General features: G+C 32.0%; 2 protein-coding genes across 5 annotated transcripts in view; both read left to right on the top strand.

Moving 5' to 3' along the window:
• LOC111423954 (Heterogeneous nuclear ribonucleoprotein K) overlaps positions 1-14,277 on the top strand; it is a 107,402-nt gene extending 93,125 nt beyond the window's left edge. For all 4 annotated transcript variants that reach the window (XM_023057341.2, XM_071197873.1, XM_023057355.2 and 1 more), the window contains 4 exons: positions 2,782-3,023; positions 3,083-3,362; positions 6,732-6,901; positions 12,982-14,277. In XM_023057341.2, the coding sequence (XP_022913109.1) occupies positions 2,782-3,023; positions 3,083-3,362; positions 6,732-6,901; positions 12,982-13,015 (726 nt within the window). In that variant the 3' untranslated portion in view covers positions 13,016-14,277. The remainder of the gene's footprint in view (positions 1-2,781; positions 3,024-3,082; positions 3,363-6,731; positions 6,902-12,981) is intronic.
• A 3,690-nt stretch (positions 14,278-17,967) lies between these two features.
• Positions 17,968-18,493, top strand: LOC111423365 (protein obstructor-E-like). The gene is made up of 3 exons (XM_023056608.2): positions 17,968-18,077; positions 18,126-18,173; positions 18,247-18,493. The coding sequence occupies exons 1-3, from the start codon at positions 18,062-18,064 to the stop codon at positions 18,426-18,428; spliced, it is 246 nt and encodes an 81-aa protein (XP_022912376.2). The 5' UTR covers positions 17,968-18,061; the 3' UTR covers positions 18,429-18,493.
• Positions 18,494-19,130: the final 637 nt, after the last annotated feature.

Here is a 19,130-nt window from a genome sequence, read left to right as displayed (position 1 = left end):
TTGAAACATTTAATAAACCAGACATGCATTATCAGACACCACTGAAATCATACCAGACATGCATTAGTGTTCTTAAAAACACTTAGAACTTATATAGAACAACGCAAATAATGTTAGACTAAGAATATAAGAACCCATATGTCTTGGATTGATATGCTTTGGAGTTAGGTTATGTTGGGTAGGAGTTGAATTAGATTTGTGTCAAATTTGAATCACACTGGATTGAGTCATGTTATTGTTGGGTTGGTTTAATTTACGGATACAAGATTCTAGAATTGCATTAGCATGCTTAGCAGTTGAATTACTTTATGGTTTGATTAACTTACATTAGCTAACTTATATTAAGGTGTATTGGTTTTAGGACTGGGTTATAACATGTTTTGTTATTAGATTGGGTTGTATTGAAGTTAGGTTAGCTTTGTTTGTGCTTAGATTGGTAGTTTAAAGCACCTAATCTCATATCAACTTTGAATTATAATAAAAGTTGGGTTGAGTTGATTTAGGATTGCGTTGTTTTGGATCTGATTGCCTTTCATTGAGCTTTGTTTACTTTGTGTTTGAGTTACTTTCGAGTTGGATTACTTTGGGGTTGAGTTATTTTGTTGTTGAATTACTTTAGGCTATTGCTATACTTTATAATATGCTATAATATTTCGCAGACAGTTGAATGTCGACATAGGCACACACTATGAAAAATACACAGAATTCAACAAAAAGTGTGATACCCTGGACAAATTTATCATTTACTTATGTACACAGTTTATACAAACCATTTAATTTAACAAAAATGCTGGATCGTAAGGTCACTATTTGACATATTGAAGTCATCGTTACTTTGGATTAGCAAGCAATCAGGATTTGATGACAGTAATGTTATATTAAAGACCACTATTTCGTCTACAGTTAATGCGATATTAATAGAGCTTTATAGAAGAGCAGTTAATCAATTAACTCAATTAACGTCAGGTTAAGCACTAATTGCCATTCAATTTAAGTTTTATGATTATCTCTTAAAATTCTTATAAATTCCTTTTAACAAAGGAATTTTAACAATTATTAGGATATCTTTAGAAATCCCTAGGGATACCTTTTACGTCTATTAAAGCTTGGAGTATTCTATACCTCTCAAAAACCTAAAAACCTTTTTTTCTTATTATATGTATAGGGAATAATGCGGATGGCATCTATGACATGCTACTTTTGGGCACAGGAGAGGAAAAAATATATTCCTGTCCCTACTGCTTGTCATGTGTATAGTTCATAAGAGAAAAAGTTTTTGCACTAAGATTATTACATATTTTCAACTAAGATAGAGGAAAGGATAAAGACCCCCACTCCCAACTCATCTATAATCGGTTCCGGATCTGCTATTAAATGCCAAAATTCCTCTATATCTCGATAGAAAAGCTTTTTAAAAGTTCTGAAATATTTTTGGTGCAGAAAATTAGTTCTTGTCACATTTTCTGTGGTATGTCCCTTATTTTTTAGAATTTTTGACATTAAGAATAGAATGTTCTGGAGATGCAACACTTTCATGAAACCAGCATTGATGAGAGCCTACTTTGAGTATTTTGTGAAGTGAGTAGTGTAAAGTGGCTCAGTTCACCCCATAATTTTGTTATCTTTTCCTATCCAGTTAGCATAAACGTCTTTTTCTATCTTGTATATTTCTCCAATCTTTTTTTCCACTTGGCAATTAGCACTCTTTTGTATTCCTCCCCTCTCTCGAGTATTGAATTTATTTAACTAGCATGTCAAAGAGCGACGTCAACACTACAGCATTGCTGTGCAGTATGTAGATGTTACCCCTATAACAAGTTTTCGAGTGACCACTTCATCCATCCATTCCTCAGTAAGTAAGAGAACTTCCGATATGCCATTTCTCTATAGCATGAATTGAGAATAATTCGGTTATTTGAATATTATTTCTTCATTAATATATATATATACAAACCTTCTTAATATATCCTCATTCGGCTCTTTATATACAGTTCTATTTAACCTACTTGCTTTTATCGATTTACATTTTTCATTTTCTCCATATATTTGTTTTTTTGTGACAAATGTAGTTCCGAAGCTTGTTGCATTACCTTCCCTTGAGATTTATCTTGCTACTCCACCTATTGATGATTTGTTGCAATACTATATTTCACATACTCTTGTTGAACTATGTATTAGTATCTATGCATTCCTAGAAGATAACATCTCCGTCACTCTTAATGCTTCGCACGTACGATTACACTAAATCAGCCCTACTTGAGCCAATTTGAAATCTAATTGTGCATTTTTACACATATTCTAAGTCATATTGTTGAATTTCTGTCAGCACCCATACACGTCGCCTTAAAATCATTAAAAAATAATTAGAACTGTTCTAAAATTACTTTTGGAGATTTCCCCAAAAAAAAAACTTTTAATTTACTTTTGCACATATTAATTTTCCATTCGTCTCTAATGGAACACCGACGGGTATTTATTACCATCTATTAGCACTTAAATGATGCATTGCATTTATCCGATTGTTTGTTATTCGACTGGTAATTTACCTGATGCTTTCTCTCTTAATCCCATTAACTCTCGACAATGATGTAATCTCGACTGTTTGAATCAACTGTTTCGATGTTCATTACAAAGTTCCAAAGCGTTTTGCGGTTAGAATATCTGTTGTTGTTTGTATTTCGGAATTTGTTGTTTCATATTATAATCTTTAATTTAGCTTGGTTATATTAACATTAAAAATTCAATTTTTAAACATTGATTTAACAAAAAAAATTATTTTAGAATCCGATAAAGGGACCTGTATCTCCATACGATCCTCACCATTACGATGATTTCTATGCTGATGAATATGGTGGTTATGGTGGTGGTTCAAACCAAGATAGAAGAGGTGGAGGTGGTGGACCTGGTGGTAACAGAGGTCCAAGAAATGATAGAGATGGCGGACGCTTTAATAACGGCCGTTCAGGACCTCCTTCAGGTCGTGGTGGTCCCATGGGTGGTGGAGGAGGAGGAGGTGGAGGAAGGTAAGATTATACTGAAATTTTTTGTTAATATTTTGATGTTTTATTTTTTTTTGTTATAGTTATCATGATAGAAGTATGAGTGGTGATCCACCACAATCAAGAAGTGGTAACTATGGAAATGGGCCCCCGCGAATGAATGGTTCCGGTTATGCACCTCCGCACCAAAGGAATAACGGTTGGGGAAGTCCGATAAATGGCGGAGGCAATCAGGGTAACGGAATGATGAATAGCGCCCCGCCGAATATAATGTCGGGAAATATGAGTCATCCAGTTAATACTTCTGGTAACGGAATGTCTCCTAATGGAAGATCATCTACTCAAGTTACGATACCTAAAGATGTAAGTCATTTTAAATCATTTAAACAAATTGAATGAAATTATTAAAATTTTTATATTAGTCCAAGTTTTACTAATATAAGTTTAATTTTATCTCTATCTATTAGTTAATAAATTTAAGTGTATTCCGTAAAATTTCAAAGGAAACCCTCTTTTGATATTTAGGAATTCTAACATCAAAAGATCTCTTACTTCATAGAATATGTGCTCTTACTTAATTATTTTTCTAATACTATTGAAAAAAAATAAAATATTTTTTTTAATTTCCTGGAATTATTCACTCTTACGTTTTAATTTAATATACAAAAATTTAATTTTAATTTTTTAAAATGAAAAGTACTCTTAGAAATCTCAAGAGATCTGCGAAATTCTTGAAAATTGTTAAAAACTGCCAAAAAATTATTAAAAATTTATGAGAAACTAGTCAAAAAAGTCTAGGAAAAGGAACTGCTTGGAAATTCATAGAAAGTCTTTCATCTTTCTTGGAAATACTCTTGATGCATATAAATGAATCCCAGAAATCCTTTTAGAAATCTTTGACATATTTGATTTTTTTTAAATATACATGCGATTTATCAAGCAAGGTAATCTTTGGAATTACTTGAAAATTCAAGAAACGCTCTTCAATAATTGTCAAATTTTCAGGAAACTGCTGGGAACCTTCTAAAATTAATTGAAGATACCTCCATAATCTTTCAAAATATTGAATATTCGAGTATCCAGGAATATTTCTGACACAATCCGCGATAATCCTTAAATATTTTTCAAATCGTCTTCTTTGAGTCTACAAAAAATTAGTGTTTATACTTTGAAAATTTTGAATCATTCAACCCTCGCTATAACAAATTCCTATAACCCTAGCTAGTATAGAGATACCTGAAGTTTTTTAAATTTCAGGAAAGTTATGGAGATGTGCTGAAAATCTTCTAGTATCTTGGAAATTTTCTAAAGATTCTGCTGGATTCCAAATAAATCTCAGAAATCTTTGTAAAATTTAAGAAATTCTTAGAAGGTTTTATAGAATATTTTTAAATTTTTTCGGAAATCTTTGGATTTCTAGATGCATCCAAAATAAATCTCAAAATCCTCTTAGAAATCTAAAAAATTTTTCAAAATCTTTGTGAAATTTATGGACTAGTACTCAAAATCATCTGAAGAAGTTTTTTAAATCTTCAGTAAAGTTATGGAGATGTGCTGAAAATCTTCTAGTATCTTGGAAATCTTCTAAAGATTCTGCTGGATTCAAAATAAATTTCAGAAATCTTTGTAAAATTTAAGAAATCCTTAGAAGTTTTTTCGGAAATCTTTGGAATTCTAGATGCATCCAAAATAAATCCCAAAATCATCTTAGAAATCTAAAAAATTTTTCAAAATCTTTGTGAAATTTATGGACTAGTACACAAAATCATCTGAAGATTCTTGGAAATCATCCGAAATTCTTCAAAAACCTATTGAATCCTAGACATGTGTCAGAAATCATTCAACCCTAGCTAGTATAGAGATGCCTGAAAGTTTTTTAAATCATCAGGAAAGTTATGGAGATGTGCTGGAAGTCTTCTAGTATCTTGGAAATCTTCTAAAGATTCTGCTGGATTCAAAATAAATTTCAGAAATCTTTGTAAAATTTAAGAAATCCTTAGAAGCTTTTTAGAATATTTTGAAATTTTTCAAAATCTTTGTGAAATTTATGGACTCAAAATCATCTGAAGATACTTGGAAATCATCCGAAATTCTTCAAAAATCTGTTGAATCCTAGACATGTCTCAGAAATCTTTAGAAACTTCAAAAAATCATTGAGAATTTTTAGGTATTCCCTGGATGTTCTTAGAAAGCTACTCCCAACATTCTAGAAATTTTTGACAATACCTCATCAAGAAAATTACGGAGATGCACTGAACATTTTCTTGGAAATCCTCTGAAATCCCAGAAAAACTTATTGCATCTTAAATATGTCTCAGAAACATTCTTAGGAATATCGGACATAATTGTAAATATTTCAAAATTCTTAAAAATTCTTTGAAACTTCAAATTTCTAAAAAGTTGTTGGGTATACTTCGAAGATCTTAATATGTCACGAATAAATTCATGAAACCTTTTATAGAAATGTCTGTTTCAAAATACAATTTATAGAGATCTTTAAAAATTTTTTTAATCCTCTGAAATTTTATGATAATTTATTGAAAATTTTCTAGAAATTATTGGAAATCTTTTGAAAATCTTTGATCATTCCGATATCTCAAATAAATCTCATAAATCTTTTGAAATCCTCGAATATCCTGGGATATTCTCTGGAAGTTCTTTAATATTTATTGGAATCCTACATTTCCAAGAAGATTTTCAGTCCATCTCCGTAAATTTCTTGATTAATTGATTAATTATCTATGATACCATTCTTTTTTAAGCATTTTTAAACTATAATAACCATGGAGTTATGATCATGCGAGATTTGCGGAAATCGAACTGTTCGTGATTCTTTGTTATTTTCTGGCAATCTTTGTAAATCCTTATATCTTTAGAGCAGATTTTGGAAATCTCTGAAAACACTTAAAAATTCCTAAATAACCGGAATAACCTGGAAGCATTTTAATGTATACCCATATTTTTGAATCTATATCTTCCAATGATGACGATTACCATCATTAGTTAAGATAATTGATAATATTAGAATAATTCCATATTGTAAGTGAAATAAAAAGATGATCTTTGTATTTACCATTTTCCAGATTCTCATCCTCTTGTTTTCGCCATTTTTGCGATATTCATCCCCCTAACGTTCAATATTTGCATAATTGATATAATTTCCTTGTTGTAAATGCCGATGGAGATGATCTCGGGATGTTCGATTTGGAAATTAATAAGTGAGAATATCATCGCTACTTAGGTCTTCATATGCTAATTTTAAGGTCTCGAATACTTGAAGATTGAGACCTGGTTTATGAGAAATATGTTTCAGGGTAACTTTCGTTTTCTGCCACGAGCATCACGTGTTGCGGTTTGTAACAAACAGGTTAACAGTTTGTCATACAACGTAGCCATAATAAATATTGTACCATTCAAAAACTTTCTCATACCTGTCAAAAAGATTGAGGCCGAATTAATCCGTTGTAATTACCTTCAATATCTTAGAATGGTGTAGATAGTGTTTCAGAACACGTTTCATTCAGCAATTAATAATATTGCTATAAGAAACGCGATTGAAGATGTCTGGCTTGAAATTATTGAATTCGGTGTTTAATTTCATCTGGCAAAATAATTCTTGGGAAATCAAAGGATTAAGTTTCCTTATCAATTTGTAAACACAAAAACCCCTTTTTATTAATACTTTAGGAAATGTTTAACAAATATATTAATTACAATTCATTTTTATTTAAGCTTGCTGGTGCAATAATTGGTAAGGGTGGTGGAAGAATTCGCAAAATTAGACAAGATTCCGGTGCAGGTATCACCATTGATGAACCTCTTCAGGGCTCAAACGAGCGTATAATAACGATCACCGGGATGCCCAATCAAATACAAATGGCTCAATATCTCCTACAACAGAGGTAAAATAAAATTTTATTAAAACATTTTTCATGTTTATCACAATTTATTGCTGCTATGCTATTCACTGCAATATTATTATCAAAATTCATTTTTATTACATTTTCATGAGCTTTTCATCCGCTTTTTCTTTAGCTAACAAACATTAAAAATATTATTTTTGTATACAAAAATAAATCCCGTGCAAGAGGGAGGATTGGCGTACTAACAATTTCGACTTAACCACGTGGAAGACTAGTGATTTTGTTGTTCTGCATTTTGGTAACAAAAAATCACTAATCATCCCATGGAACGGTCGACAATCATCATATTACTGGAATTTGATTCTTCATATTTCCTTTTTTTATGGGTAACTTAAAATTTTATAGCATTATTTTAACCCATTTGCATCATAAGCTCAAATATGCGCGCATTTTTCCTAGCTTTTATCATCGAAGCGTACAATATCCGCGCAGCTACAACATATACATACGCTTTCAATAAGTCGAAGTGTTCAAAATATACAACTTGACGCAGAATAATAACTGTATAAAACTAAAATTAAGTTTCTTAATTCTAAAATAATAATAGCAGCGCTTTGTCGCACATTGTAGCATATTTTATTTTTTTACGCGAAAACTATTAAAAAACAACAACACACAAAGAGGTTGTGAATGTCATCTTCTTAGAGAGCGCTAGGGAAGCTTCAAGTATGCTTGAAAATAAGGTATTAACCAGTAGTAAAAAGGAGTACAGTGTGTTAATTAATTATTGTACCCGACGTCATCATTGCAAGTATGCAGCCAATATCACAGTATTGGTATTGCAATACGCAAATTTTGTGTTAAAAAATAAATACTGTGATATTGGTTGCATACTTGCAATGATGACGTCGGATACGATACTAAATTAGCACACTGTACATACAATTTTTCAAATACTACGGTTTACTTATAGCTGGGATAAAAAATAAAATGTAAATTTTTTGCTCAACTTTGGTCGCTCATAGCTCGAAAACAAATGAGTTGTGACCTTATGTTTATATAAAAAAACTTGTGTTATTTTAACAAGTACTATATATCCTAGTAAAGGTTCCTCATTTAAAATCTGAACCATTCTGTATATTTCTATAAAAACGATAAGCTAAGAGACGTATTGAGTAGTATTCAACGTACTCTTCAGTAAGAAATTAAAATATCGAAAAATGGTATTAAGAAGTTATTGTTTTCTTATCGACCTGGATCGATCGACGCTTAAAATTTCGGAAGAGCTTGGTGTATTTATGGAAGTGTTCAATCAATTATTAGAAAGCAGTACATCAAATCTCAGCCTGTTGGGGCCAAGGGTGCTGAATGATGATCAAAAAGCCACACGAGTTCGCATTTCTCAATTGCTTCGAACTCGTTTTGAAGAAGAAATGAAAGCTTCTTTGTATAAAATTGTCATCTGTGACGAGACAACACCAAACTACAGTAGTAAAAGTTCAAACTGCATACCATCGAGACATAATCTCAAAAGAGAAGATTATCAGGAAATTCTACTACATCTTGACAACAAATTTATACTTGGAGGAAACTTTAATACAAAACATATGTCTTGGGGTTCTCGCTTGACAAATACAAAACGAAGAGAACTGAACCATGCAATAGAAGCCCTAAATTGTGAGGTGCTCTCCACTGGGAAGCCAACTTACTGGCCAACAGATAGAAGTAAAATTCCGGACCGGCTTGATTTTTTTATTACGAAAAATATATCGCTTAACTTCGTAAACATAGAAGAAGAGTTAGGGCTGGACTCAGATCACTCACTAATAATAATTACTCTAAATAACAAAGTATGTAACAAAGAATCCTTTTTATCACTAACTAATAAACTCACTAATTGGAATCTATTTCAACAAACGTTACATAATAAAATTCATCTTAATGCTCTTATGAAAATAAACAAAGAAGTCGAAAAGTTCTTAAAAGACATATAAAACGCAGCCTGGGCCTCAACACCAATTTTAACATCAAAACCTAAATCACAATTTATCCTAAATTCATTAGAGATAAAATTGCAGAAAAACGAAAAGCAAGAATGAAATGGAAAACCAATAGAATTCCTAGTGATAAAACTAAATTAAATAAAATAACAGCCGAATTAAAAGCATTAACAGATAGCCACAAAGATAATAATATTCAAAATTATTTAAAAGGCCTTATTGACGATGCCAGTACTGATTATTCTCTGTGGAAGGCAACAAGAAAGCTCCAAAAACGCACATACTTTCAATTCGAAATAATAATGGAAATTGGGCTAAGAGCAATCAAGAAAAAGTTAATTTTTTTGCTGAATATCTGAAAGAAACTTTTACATCAGACAGTCCAACAACTATGCTAAATAGTGTCTCTAGCGTAATTTAAAGTGATCAGCAGAGTAATATACCATGTGCAAGAATGAAAGAACTGTGTTATGACATACAAAATCTAAATATAAAAAGAAAACCGTAGGCCAAAACATCTACCAAAACGGGCGATTACAAAACTATTACACATAATTAATGCTGCTTTTAAACAGAAATACTTCCCAAGCATATGGAAAGTTGCTGCAATAATAATGATACCAAAACCTGGTAAATCCCCTACAGATGTTACATCATATAGGCCAATTTCATTATTACCCTTACTATCAAAACTGTCTGAAAATTTACTATTAAAAAGACTAAAACATGTCATAGAAGAAAAAGCCCTGATACCAACACATCAATTTGGGTTTCGGAATAAACATGCAACAATAGACCAAGTGCATAGAATGACGAATACTATCGAAATAGCAATGGAAGAAAATAAAGTCTGCTCCGCCCTATTTCTGGATTTTCTGGTTGCACAAGCTTTCGACAAAGTCTGGTTAGATGGTTTAGATTACAAACTAGACCAAATACTACCATCAATGTATATTTTAGAGTAAAATACGAAAACACTTATTCACCACTACATGAAATACGAGCCGGAGTTCCTCAAAGAAGTGTGCTTGGCCCAATACTGTACAGGTGTCCAAATTTCGATGGGTTTGCAGGATATCTCAGTTATTATGAAAGATAGAAAGTTGCGGGTTTTGCGAACTTTAGCTACTTTTTTGTGAAACTTACAATGGCGCAAACCAAATTTCCATAGCCCTCTTCGTTTTTGACATATAGGGGTGTTTGAAATTTACGATTTTCAGACACCTCCTGTATCTCGGCTATCCGGAAACTTAGTACAAAAGTAAAAACGGGTTCTAATAGATTTTTTCACGTGGAATCCAATGGTGCACGTAGAATTTTTCTGGTCATTACGGTTTTTGAGTTATAAACACAACTCAAATACTGAATACTCAGCTTCTAAAATACTTTACTGTTTATAACTCAAAAACCGTGATAACTAGAAATATTCTACGTGCACCATTGGATTCTATGTGAAAAATTCCGAGTAGACGAGATACAGGAGGTATCTGAAAATCGTAAATTTTGAAACACTCCCTGTATATCAAAAATGAAGAGGGCTATACAAATTTGGTTTGCGCCATTGTAAGTTTCATAAAAAAAGTAGCTCAGGTTCGTGAAAGCCGCAACTTTCTATCTTTCATAACAACTAAGATACCCTGCAAACCCATCGAAATTTGGACACCCTGTACTTACTCTAGACATTCGACCTTCCTCAGGTACCATAAACTTTAACAGCTACATTCGCAGATGACACAGCGATCTTGGCTGTTACAGAAAATGAAGTAGTTGAGCAAATAAGTTACAATTGGCCTTAAATTCAATAGAAAACTGGACAAAGCGATGGCTAATAAAACTAAATACACATAAATCGACATACATAAACTTTACTTATAAGAAAGTAATCTCTGTCCCAGTACACATAAATGACAATGCTGTTTAGTGATGTTACGGATGTGAGTTTAGCGGATGTGGATGCGGAATCGGATTTTCTAATTCTAATTTTGCGGATGCAGATTTAACGGATGAGGAGTTTTTGAAAAAATTTACGTACTAAAATTTTCATGAAAATAATATTTCTACTGTAATTAATAGTAATTAGTAAATTATTAATTGGTAATTAGTAATTATTTATTGTAACGGAGCTCAGTTAAAATATATGCGGATGCGGATTCTCAAAACAATGCGGATCATCCGCAGTTGCGGATGCGGCTGCGAATATCCGTTACATCACTAATGCTGTCTCTTACGCCGACACCGCAAAATATCTTGATATGACGCTGGATGCCAAACTCAAATGGAAAGCGCACGTCAAATGCAAGTCTGATTCAAAGATTCCAGAATAAAGTACTAAGGTGCATAGTGAATGCACTCTGGTATATAAGAAACACCGACCTCCATCGCGACTTGAAAGTAGCATCGGTGTCATCAGAAATTGCATCATTCGCATCTAAACATGAGAATAGAATGCACGATCATCCCAACATCGAGGCCATCCAGCTTCTTGACAACGAGGATTTCCTGCGTCGCCTTCAGAGGATGAAGCAGTTCAACTTGGTGACCTAGTGCCCTAGTCGATTCAAACGCGAGCAATAGTGCGGATTTATAACAAAAACAATAATACCCGTAAACGTGTGTTCCGCGTATCGCAATGTGCGCGTTGTTGTGTTTTGGTGTTAAAACGGTAAAAATATAATATTTATCATATTGTGGCTAAAACAGATTGGAACACTGGGAAAAGCTGAAAAACATCATTTAGTTTAATTTGGTGTTAAAAATAAGTAACTATTTAGTATGTATTTACTAGGTGTTATACAATAATTGTGCTATACATAATATAAAAAAAAATCTGTGACAGCCAAAACTCGATTGTTTGCGGGGAAAGTGATGGCTACGAATTTTTGGGACTGGAGAGGTGTCCTACTGGTAGATTTCTTACTTACTTAATGCAACCTATTACTGCGATCTCTTGGATCAAATTAAGCTTCAGTATTGACGCAAAAGCTAAGATTGTTCCATCCGCGAGGTGTTGTTGCTCCACGATAACGCCAGATCCCACACAGCAGCAGCAACCCTGCAGAAATTGGTGGAAATGAAAATACTGGAAAATACTTGACCATGAACTTTACAGTCCAGACTTCTCAAAGAAGCACTTGGAAGCAAGCAATTAGTCACACAATCTTTGTCGTTATAATCACTCCAACTCCATATTCTAATTTTCTATCTGATGATCCTAAGTAAAACATGATGTGCTCTTCTTTATCAATGCGTCCTCCTTCAGGCCATCTCTTTTCGCTTATACCCATTATATCAGTGTTCAATTTATTCATTTCGTAGATAGGGTACATATTTTTATAGTCTTGACACTCATAAGTGTCCTCTCTGGAGATGCGATTGAGAGAATTACTCTGGAAATATATTTAGTTCTGAGCAATGCCATATGAGTTTAACTAGGATTATCTAGTAGGATCTTTAATGTTGTGCTTATCTTTTGTCTTCTACATTCTTATAATCCTTACTGCTTATATCGGCAGTCACACGGTCTAGCAGGGTGCATCACGAGTATTTGAGGTTGTCATTTGGGCTGGTAAATTTTATCTTTCCTTGACTCCCTAGTTCTCTGATAATTGGAGGTTTCAATCCGAAAATTACCATGATATCCTGAGGATCCAATTTTATAGTTTTGATTGATTCCACAAAATGCGTAGAATCTTTGACATATCTCTCGTCAACTGGTAGGTTGGAGAATTTATGGCATTGACAATATCTGGTTTATTAGTTTTAGGTAATCCATAAGTTCTTGGTGGTATTAAGGCCTGTACAAACAAACTGCTCTGTTGTTTTGCTGTAGATTTTATCTTCTTGATTTTTTTGTAAGTGGCTGGTTCCAAAAGGCTTGTCATCTTATCGTCGTATTCTGTCCTGTCTATGACCACGTTATCATTACCTTTGTCTAGTAGAAAGAGAATGTCTGTTTTTTTCTCTGATCATCCGCGAATTATAATTTATCCATCTGAATGATGCAAATGGGTTAATGCTTAACATAAAACGTAAAACATATATTTTGTAATAAATAATTATATTAATTTATATGATTTAAATTGATTTTGAATTTCTAATTTTATTTTTTATGTGTTTCAGTGTTCATAATAATGCAGAACGCAACAGTTATTAAGGACCAGTAATATTTTAACAACAAAAGTTTAATTGAAGATTAAAAGAAATTAAAAAAAAAAACTAACACCAACAACAAGTATCTTATTATATATCACAACCTGTAAAAATTTGTAAAAGGAAAAAAAAATTTTGTGGAAGAAATCGAATTATTTTATAACGTATAGTTTATAGGTGTTTTCAAAAATATTTTATGAATATATACTATTAATAATAATAAGTATGTGTAATGATACATTCCAAAAGAATAAAAAAACGAGAAAAAAAAATATCCAAAATGAATCCCCAAAATAAAAGAAGGAAATGTGTTTTTGGGACATATTAAGATTAAAAAAAGGAAGAATATTCTTAAGTTTTAATTTTTAATACCATGTAATCATAAAATTTACTTTGTGTTTTTCTTATAAAATAATGAAAAAGAAAATCAGGACAATAAATCAATAAGTTCATTCAACAAAAAAAAAAAATTACGATTCATCTTATTTTACAATACTTATACAAATGGTACTGAATAATTTTAGTTTTTTTTTTTATTATTTTTAAATAGTTTTTAGTAACATTTTGTTTTCTTTACGTTTTTTTCATAATGTTTCCTTAAGATTATCCCTATAGTGACCAATCGTTTCGTTAGCAATAATTAACAGCATTTAACTTTTTAAGATTAAAAAAATCCATTTGTACAGTACTAATCAAAAAATGACAGGAAAATTAACATCTCTAAGTTTCTATTACACTCAAAAGTTTTAATTTAAAAGAAAAGTGTACAATATTTTTCTCTCGTGGCAAGACACCCCTCCCCTCTGTATATTGATATTCTAACATTTCTATTATAATTGTACACATCGTCAGGGAACAACGCAGTACAAATCTCTCTTTTTATTAAAAACAAATACAAAAAAAATGAAATAAAAACAACTAAAACACGGAATATTATCGGATTAAAAAAATCATAAAAGAAAATTGTCTACTACTTATGTACTACTACTACTATTACTACTGATATGATGTAGTTCTCTCGTTCCATTGAATGCAAAAAAGTAATAACTTGTGTTGCGCCTCATCCTGTATGTAATGTATCAATTATTATTATGATTATTGTTATTAACTAACCCATCTTATTATTATAAGCTCATTGTAGTAACCGTACAGAAAAAAAACCAACCAAATATTTTTCTAGTTTTAGTTTTTGATTGTGTCTACACTGGTACGAATATTGTATAATTATACCATAATTAGAAATCCTTCAATAAATAATGTCCGGAATTTGTTTTTTAATTTTTGCTGTTGGTCTTACTTTTCCTAAAAAATTTAATTTAGTATTATCCCTTTCTATATATTTTCTTCTCAATCAACTCAAAACATTGTTTCAATCTATTTCCAAAATATTGCAACTTTAATATCTTATTTCTATACAATACATTTTATACAAAATAAAACGCTTACCACTCCTTAGGAGTAGTATAATCCTTACCAAGGTAAAAGTGATGGAACAGTTGAGAGTAACATGAGTGGAGAAGAGCATAAAACATTGACTGTTATCAAGTTTTAAATTTAAAAGTTGTTGGAAAGTGTTTGTTTTCCATTAACTAGGATGTGAGAGATAAAGTGTGCTTTAGAAGAAAAAAGATAGGTTAAAAATTAGAAGAGAAATATTAAAAGATGCCATATTCATTAAAACAACACGTATTTACAGTCTTTCCTTATTTAGAAAAAATTTCGAGATAAAGAATTAGTTGTTGGTCAGCGCCATTATTGAACATGATAGAGATTAAAAAAATAGAAAACATTATTGGAATTTAAATCGATTTAATTTTGACATAAATGCGTGAAGCTGTCCACTTTAAAATCTTCGTAGAGTGTCTGTGCAGATAAGAACGCATTCACACAACAATTCGTCTAGCTCTTGAAGGATAAAAAAGAATAAATCCACGATGATTTTTTTATTATTTTTCTAATTTCGGTACAACAATGTTTCGTTTTTTCTGAAAGCGTCTTCAGGTACGACTAGAATAATACGGAAGATAATTATTACTAGTTGACGGGTTTTTTTGGTGATATAAAATTAAAAATTATAAAAAGATCTTACCGTTAAAAACTAAGAATGGTGAACACGTGAAAAAATGATCATGTGGAAAAATTTCTCTTACGAAAACTACGACGGACCGATGATTAAAGATAAAATTATGGATTAAAGAATTAAGTGAAATTTTTGAAAACGGTGTGGGTTTACCATATCAGGTTAAAAACTCCAACGTCGGGTGATAGGTTAACAAATGTTTTTTGAAATGCTGAAGGCAGGCGTAATAAACTGTAAAAGCTGAAGGCGTGTTACAAAAAGAAGATTTTGTAAAACACGTCAACTAGTAATAATTATCGTACCTGAAGACGCTTTTAGAAAAAGCGAAACATTGTTGTACCGAAATTAGAAAAATAATAAAAAAAATCATCGTGGATTTATTCTTTTTTATCCTGTTAATACTCACCATGATGAACCTGGAGGCTACAATTGCCAATTTAGCTCTTGAAGGTTTCTCAAAGTAAGCGCGCGTTTGGACACAGAATAACATTATTGTTTGTATTATTTGTATTAAATTCTCCAAATTCCTGCTCTATGCGGATGATAATAAAATATTTACAAGAATCGGCTCAAGTCTTGTCTTCCTAAGGCTTTAGGAGGACCTTGACCGCCTATTGTCATATTATAATTGATGCCAAATTGAGATATCACCTTCATACCGAATTCATGTTAAAAAGACCCTGCAGAACATGTGGTTGGTTATCAAAATAAGTAGAAACTACCAATTTTATCAGCATTAAATCCCTTTATATGGCTTTTGTTAATATTATGTTCCTCTATAGATCCATAGTGTGGAATGTACGCTGTCTATCGATTATCTTCCCTATTGCGATTGGAAACGCTGTAAAGTTTTTAACTTTTTGTTCTTGCGGAAACGTCAAGTTGTGTCTGATTTGATCTTCTTTTTCAAACTAGTCAATAGCATGCTAGACGCTTCTGACCTTTGGCTGAATTGAACTTTAATTAAACTAAAACTAACACCAGACGTAGAAACTTTCGGATCTTTTTGAAAAAATTTTTGGACTTTCGGATGCCATCTTGCAACCTTTTTCAGGGACAAGTACATGAATACATGAAAAGATAATTAATAACTAATTAGTGTTTAATTCTCAACTAAGTTGTTTTTGTCAAATCCGGGTGGAGAAGGTTTCGTTGAGTTCAGTAGCATCTTCCATGTGCGGTCGAGTTCCTAACCCGCTTAACCGTCTTCTCTATTCAAGTTAGTCCCATGTTGATGAATCTCTATCACCTCTCTCGTCAATCTTTGGAAGTAATGTCCGTTTCTCGCTATCATTTTGCTTTTGTCAAACTCTATGGTGTGTCCTCCTCCGTGGCAATGCTCTGCGACTGCAGACTGTTGGACTTTTCTTAGTCAGACATCCCTTTCGTGATCCTTGATGCGACATTCGATGTTACGTCCAATTTGGCCAACGTAATATTTCCTACAACTGCACGATAGCCGATTAATGGGGTTGGGTTGGGTTATTTCTTTTTATTTGCCTGGTTTGGTGGCTCGTTGGATATCTCTCATCGTACAGCCGTTCTTCTGCAGTACAACTTCTAGGAATCTTTCTCCTTTCCTCTTCTGTTGTGGGTGGTGGTGGGATGAAACCTGCAGGTACCTATTCGTATGTGTCTTTTATCGATATAATCCCAGTTCCATGCCCCCATCTGTCTTCCTAGTGACCAATACATCCAGGAATTGCAACTGTTTTGCAGCTTCTGTTGCCATGGAATTTTCTTTAACGCTTCGTAGAACTCTCCCTTCCAGCTACAATATGTCGACGATAGATAGTACTCCACTAGTCCTGGGACATACTTTGGAAAACCCTCTGGGATGAATTTCTGGCGAAGACCATCCACGGCATCTTTGACTGATACTCTGATGAATAGAGATTCCACGTCGAAACTTATTATGATATCCTGAGGGTCTAGCTTCATATTCCTGATTAATTCTACAAAATGTGTGGACTCTCTGACATATGACTCTGTTTTACCTGTAAAAGGAGGCAGAATCTTGGCTAGGTGTTTTGCTAGTTTCCATATATCTTTGGGGATACTAGGGCCTGTACGAATAAGCTTTTCTGTTATTCTGCTGGAATTCCAGTGGATTTTACCAGTTCTTTCATCTTCTTTGCTTTGCTGTTTTTAGCACTCTCATTATGTCTTGACGAATTTCTTCTGCTTTCACTGCAGGTATTCGAATAGCCGCTTCCACTTCACATATAACTTCTTCTTTGGGATCCCTCTTCAGAGCGACTGCATAATTTGAACCTTTGGCGAGTACTTCAGTTTCCTCCTCTGTTAATGGGACGCTTGATCGATTGATGACGACTGTTGCGATTGGCAAATCGTAGTTCTTCTTGTGAATCATCTATCAACTTTGTAGCTTTATATCGAAACTAGGCAATGTTGAAAGACGATTTCACATAATTTTGTCCAAATAGCTTACGACTAAGGCGATCTAATTGGTATCATATTGACACACTGCTTGACATTGAAACATTTTTGATAGATTTTACTTTGGAACTTTAAACGGCGTAGTTACTTAATAATATTCCTTTCATTTTCTTAACAATTGTAGATTGTATTTTCGTAGCTAATTCAAACATGTTTTATAAGGGCAAATAAAATGTAGACATAAAAAATGCAATAGACAATATTACTGTATATAATTAAAACGTGCATCCCAAAAAGTGAAAATGTATGATTATTTATTTATATCGCAAATCCAATATAAAAATGTAATACGAATATTTTGTTGTGACCTTTTCCTGGAGATAAATAAATAATTTATCTGATTATCTTTTAAATAAACAATCATTTCTTAGAAAAATCGCATGCGCAAGCAATAAATACATGTAAATTTAAATCGTATACAGTTGAGAATTTTGTCACATCTCTTCAAACACTAGCAGAGATTACAAGTTGTTTATTAGAAAGTCAAGGTTGATAATTTAATATTAAAAGATGAATTCCTACAAAAGTAAGTGTTATAAAAAAAATAATAACCGCTTAATTTTATTAATTGCAGATAAGGCAATCTTATTAATCGCTATATCATTTATTATTGTGATCATTAGTAAGTAAAAAATAATTTTATACAAAATTGTTGGTTGAAAATCAATTTAATCATCAATTATTTTTAATTTTAGATGGAACTCCAGTTAATGATTGTGGAAAAGATGTCACCAGCATATTTTATCCTAATTTCGACGATTGCACAACGTATTATAATTGTAGTGCAGGTGTAATGCAATTAACTAATTGCCCTGATGGATTACTTTTCCACGCTGATTACGGTTATTGCGACCTAGCTGAAAATGTTAAATGCTAAAAGCTTGTAATTTTTATCTAAAAAATAAAATACATTTGTAACAAATAAAAGTGTTACTTCGAAAATGAATTATAAAGTTAATTAATAATTTTAAATTTTTAGCGCCAATTATTCTTACAAATTAATGTCGATAGATGGCGCAAGCTTGAATTAAATTTCAATAAATACTAATAAAATATTAAATTGTACTATTATAATAATAAATCGACCAAAATTATTATTAAATAATATTAATTATTACAAAAATTAATTTTAATTTAAAAGTACAAAGAATGACCACACAAAGTAATTAAAAGTGACGTTTAAACGTCAAAAATGAAAAATGGCTAACCTATAAAATAATATTAACACGTCAATAGACGTTTATTATTTTATTTATAGTAACGAGAATATGAAAAGACAAAAGTAAAATTATTAAATGAAGTGTAACCTTGAGGTTGTAAAGAATTGCTTGGTGGTGTTCATGGTCCGTTAAGTAAACATACTGTATAAAGTTATTCAACTCCATATGAACGCTGCTGTTATGAACGTATCCCCCCGCAAAGGCCTTGCTGTGACGTCATTGGAAGAATTGACATTTCTATGTTTTTATTTATACAGTGTATTTCACTTAAGAAGCAACATACAAAAATATAAAAATATAGAAAAAAAAAGAAAATAAAATTAAAATATAAAGCGAAATATTAACGGTTATAATTTTAT

The sequence above is a fragment of the Onthophagus taurus genome, chromosome 7, assembly GCF_036711975.1.
Source record: "Onthophagus taurus isolate NC chromosome 7, IU_Otau_3.0, whole genome shotgun sequence".
Lineage (NCBI taxonomy): Eukaryota > Metazoa > Arthropoda > Insecta > Coleoptera > Scarabaeidae > Onthophagus > Onthophagus taurus.
The sequence above is the reverse complement of the archived record's forward strand: the minus strand, read 5'-3'. Positions and strand labels throughout refer to the sequence as shown.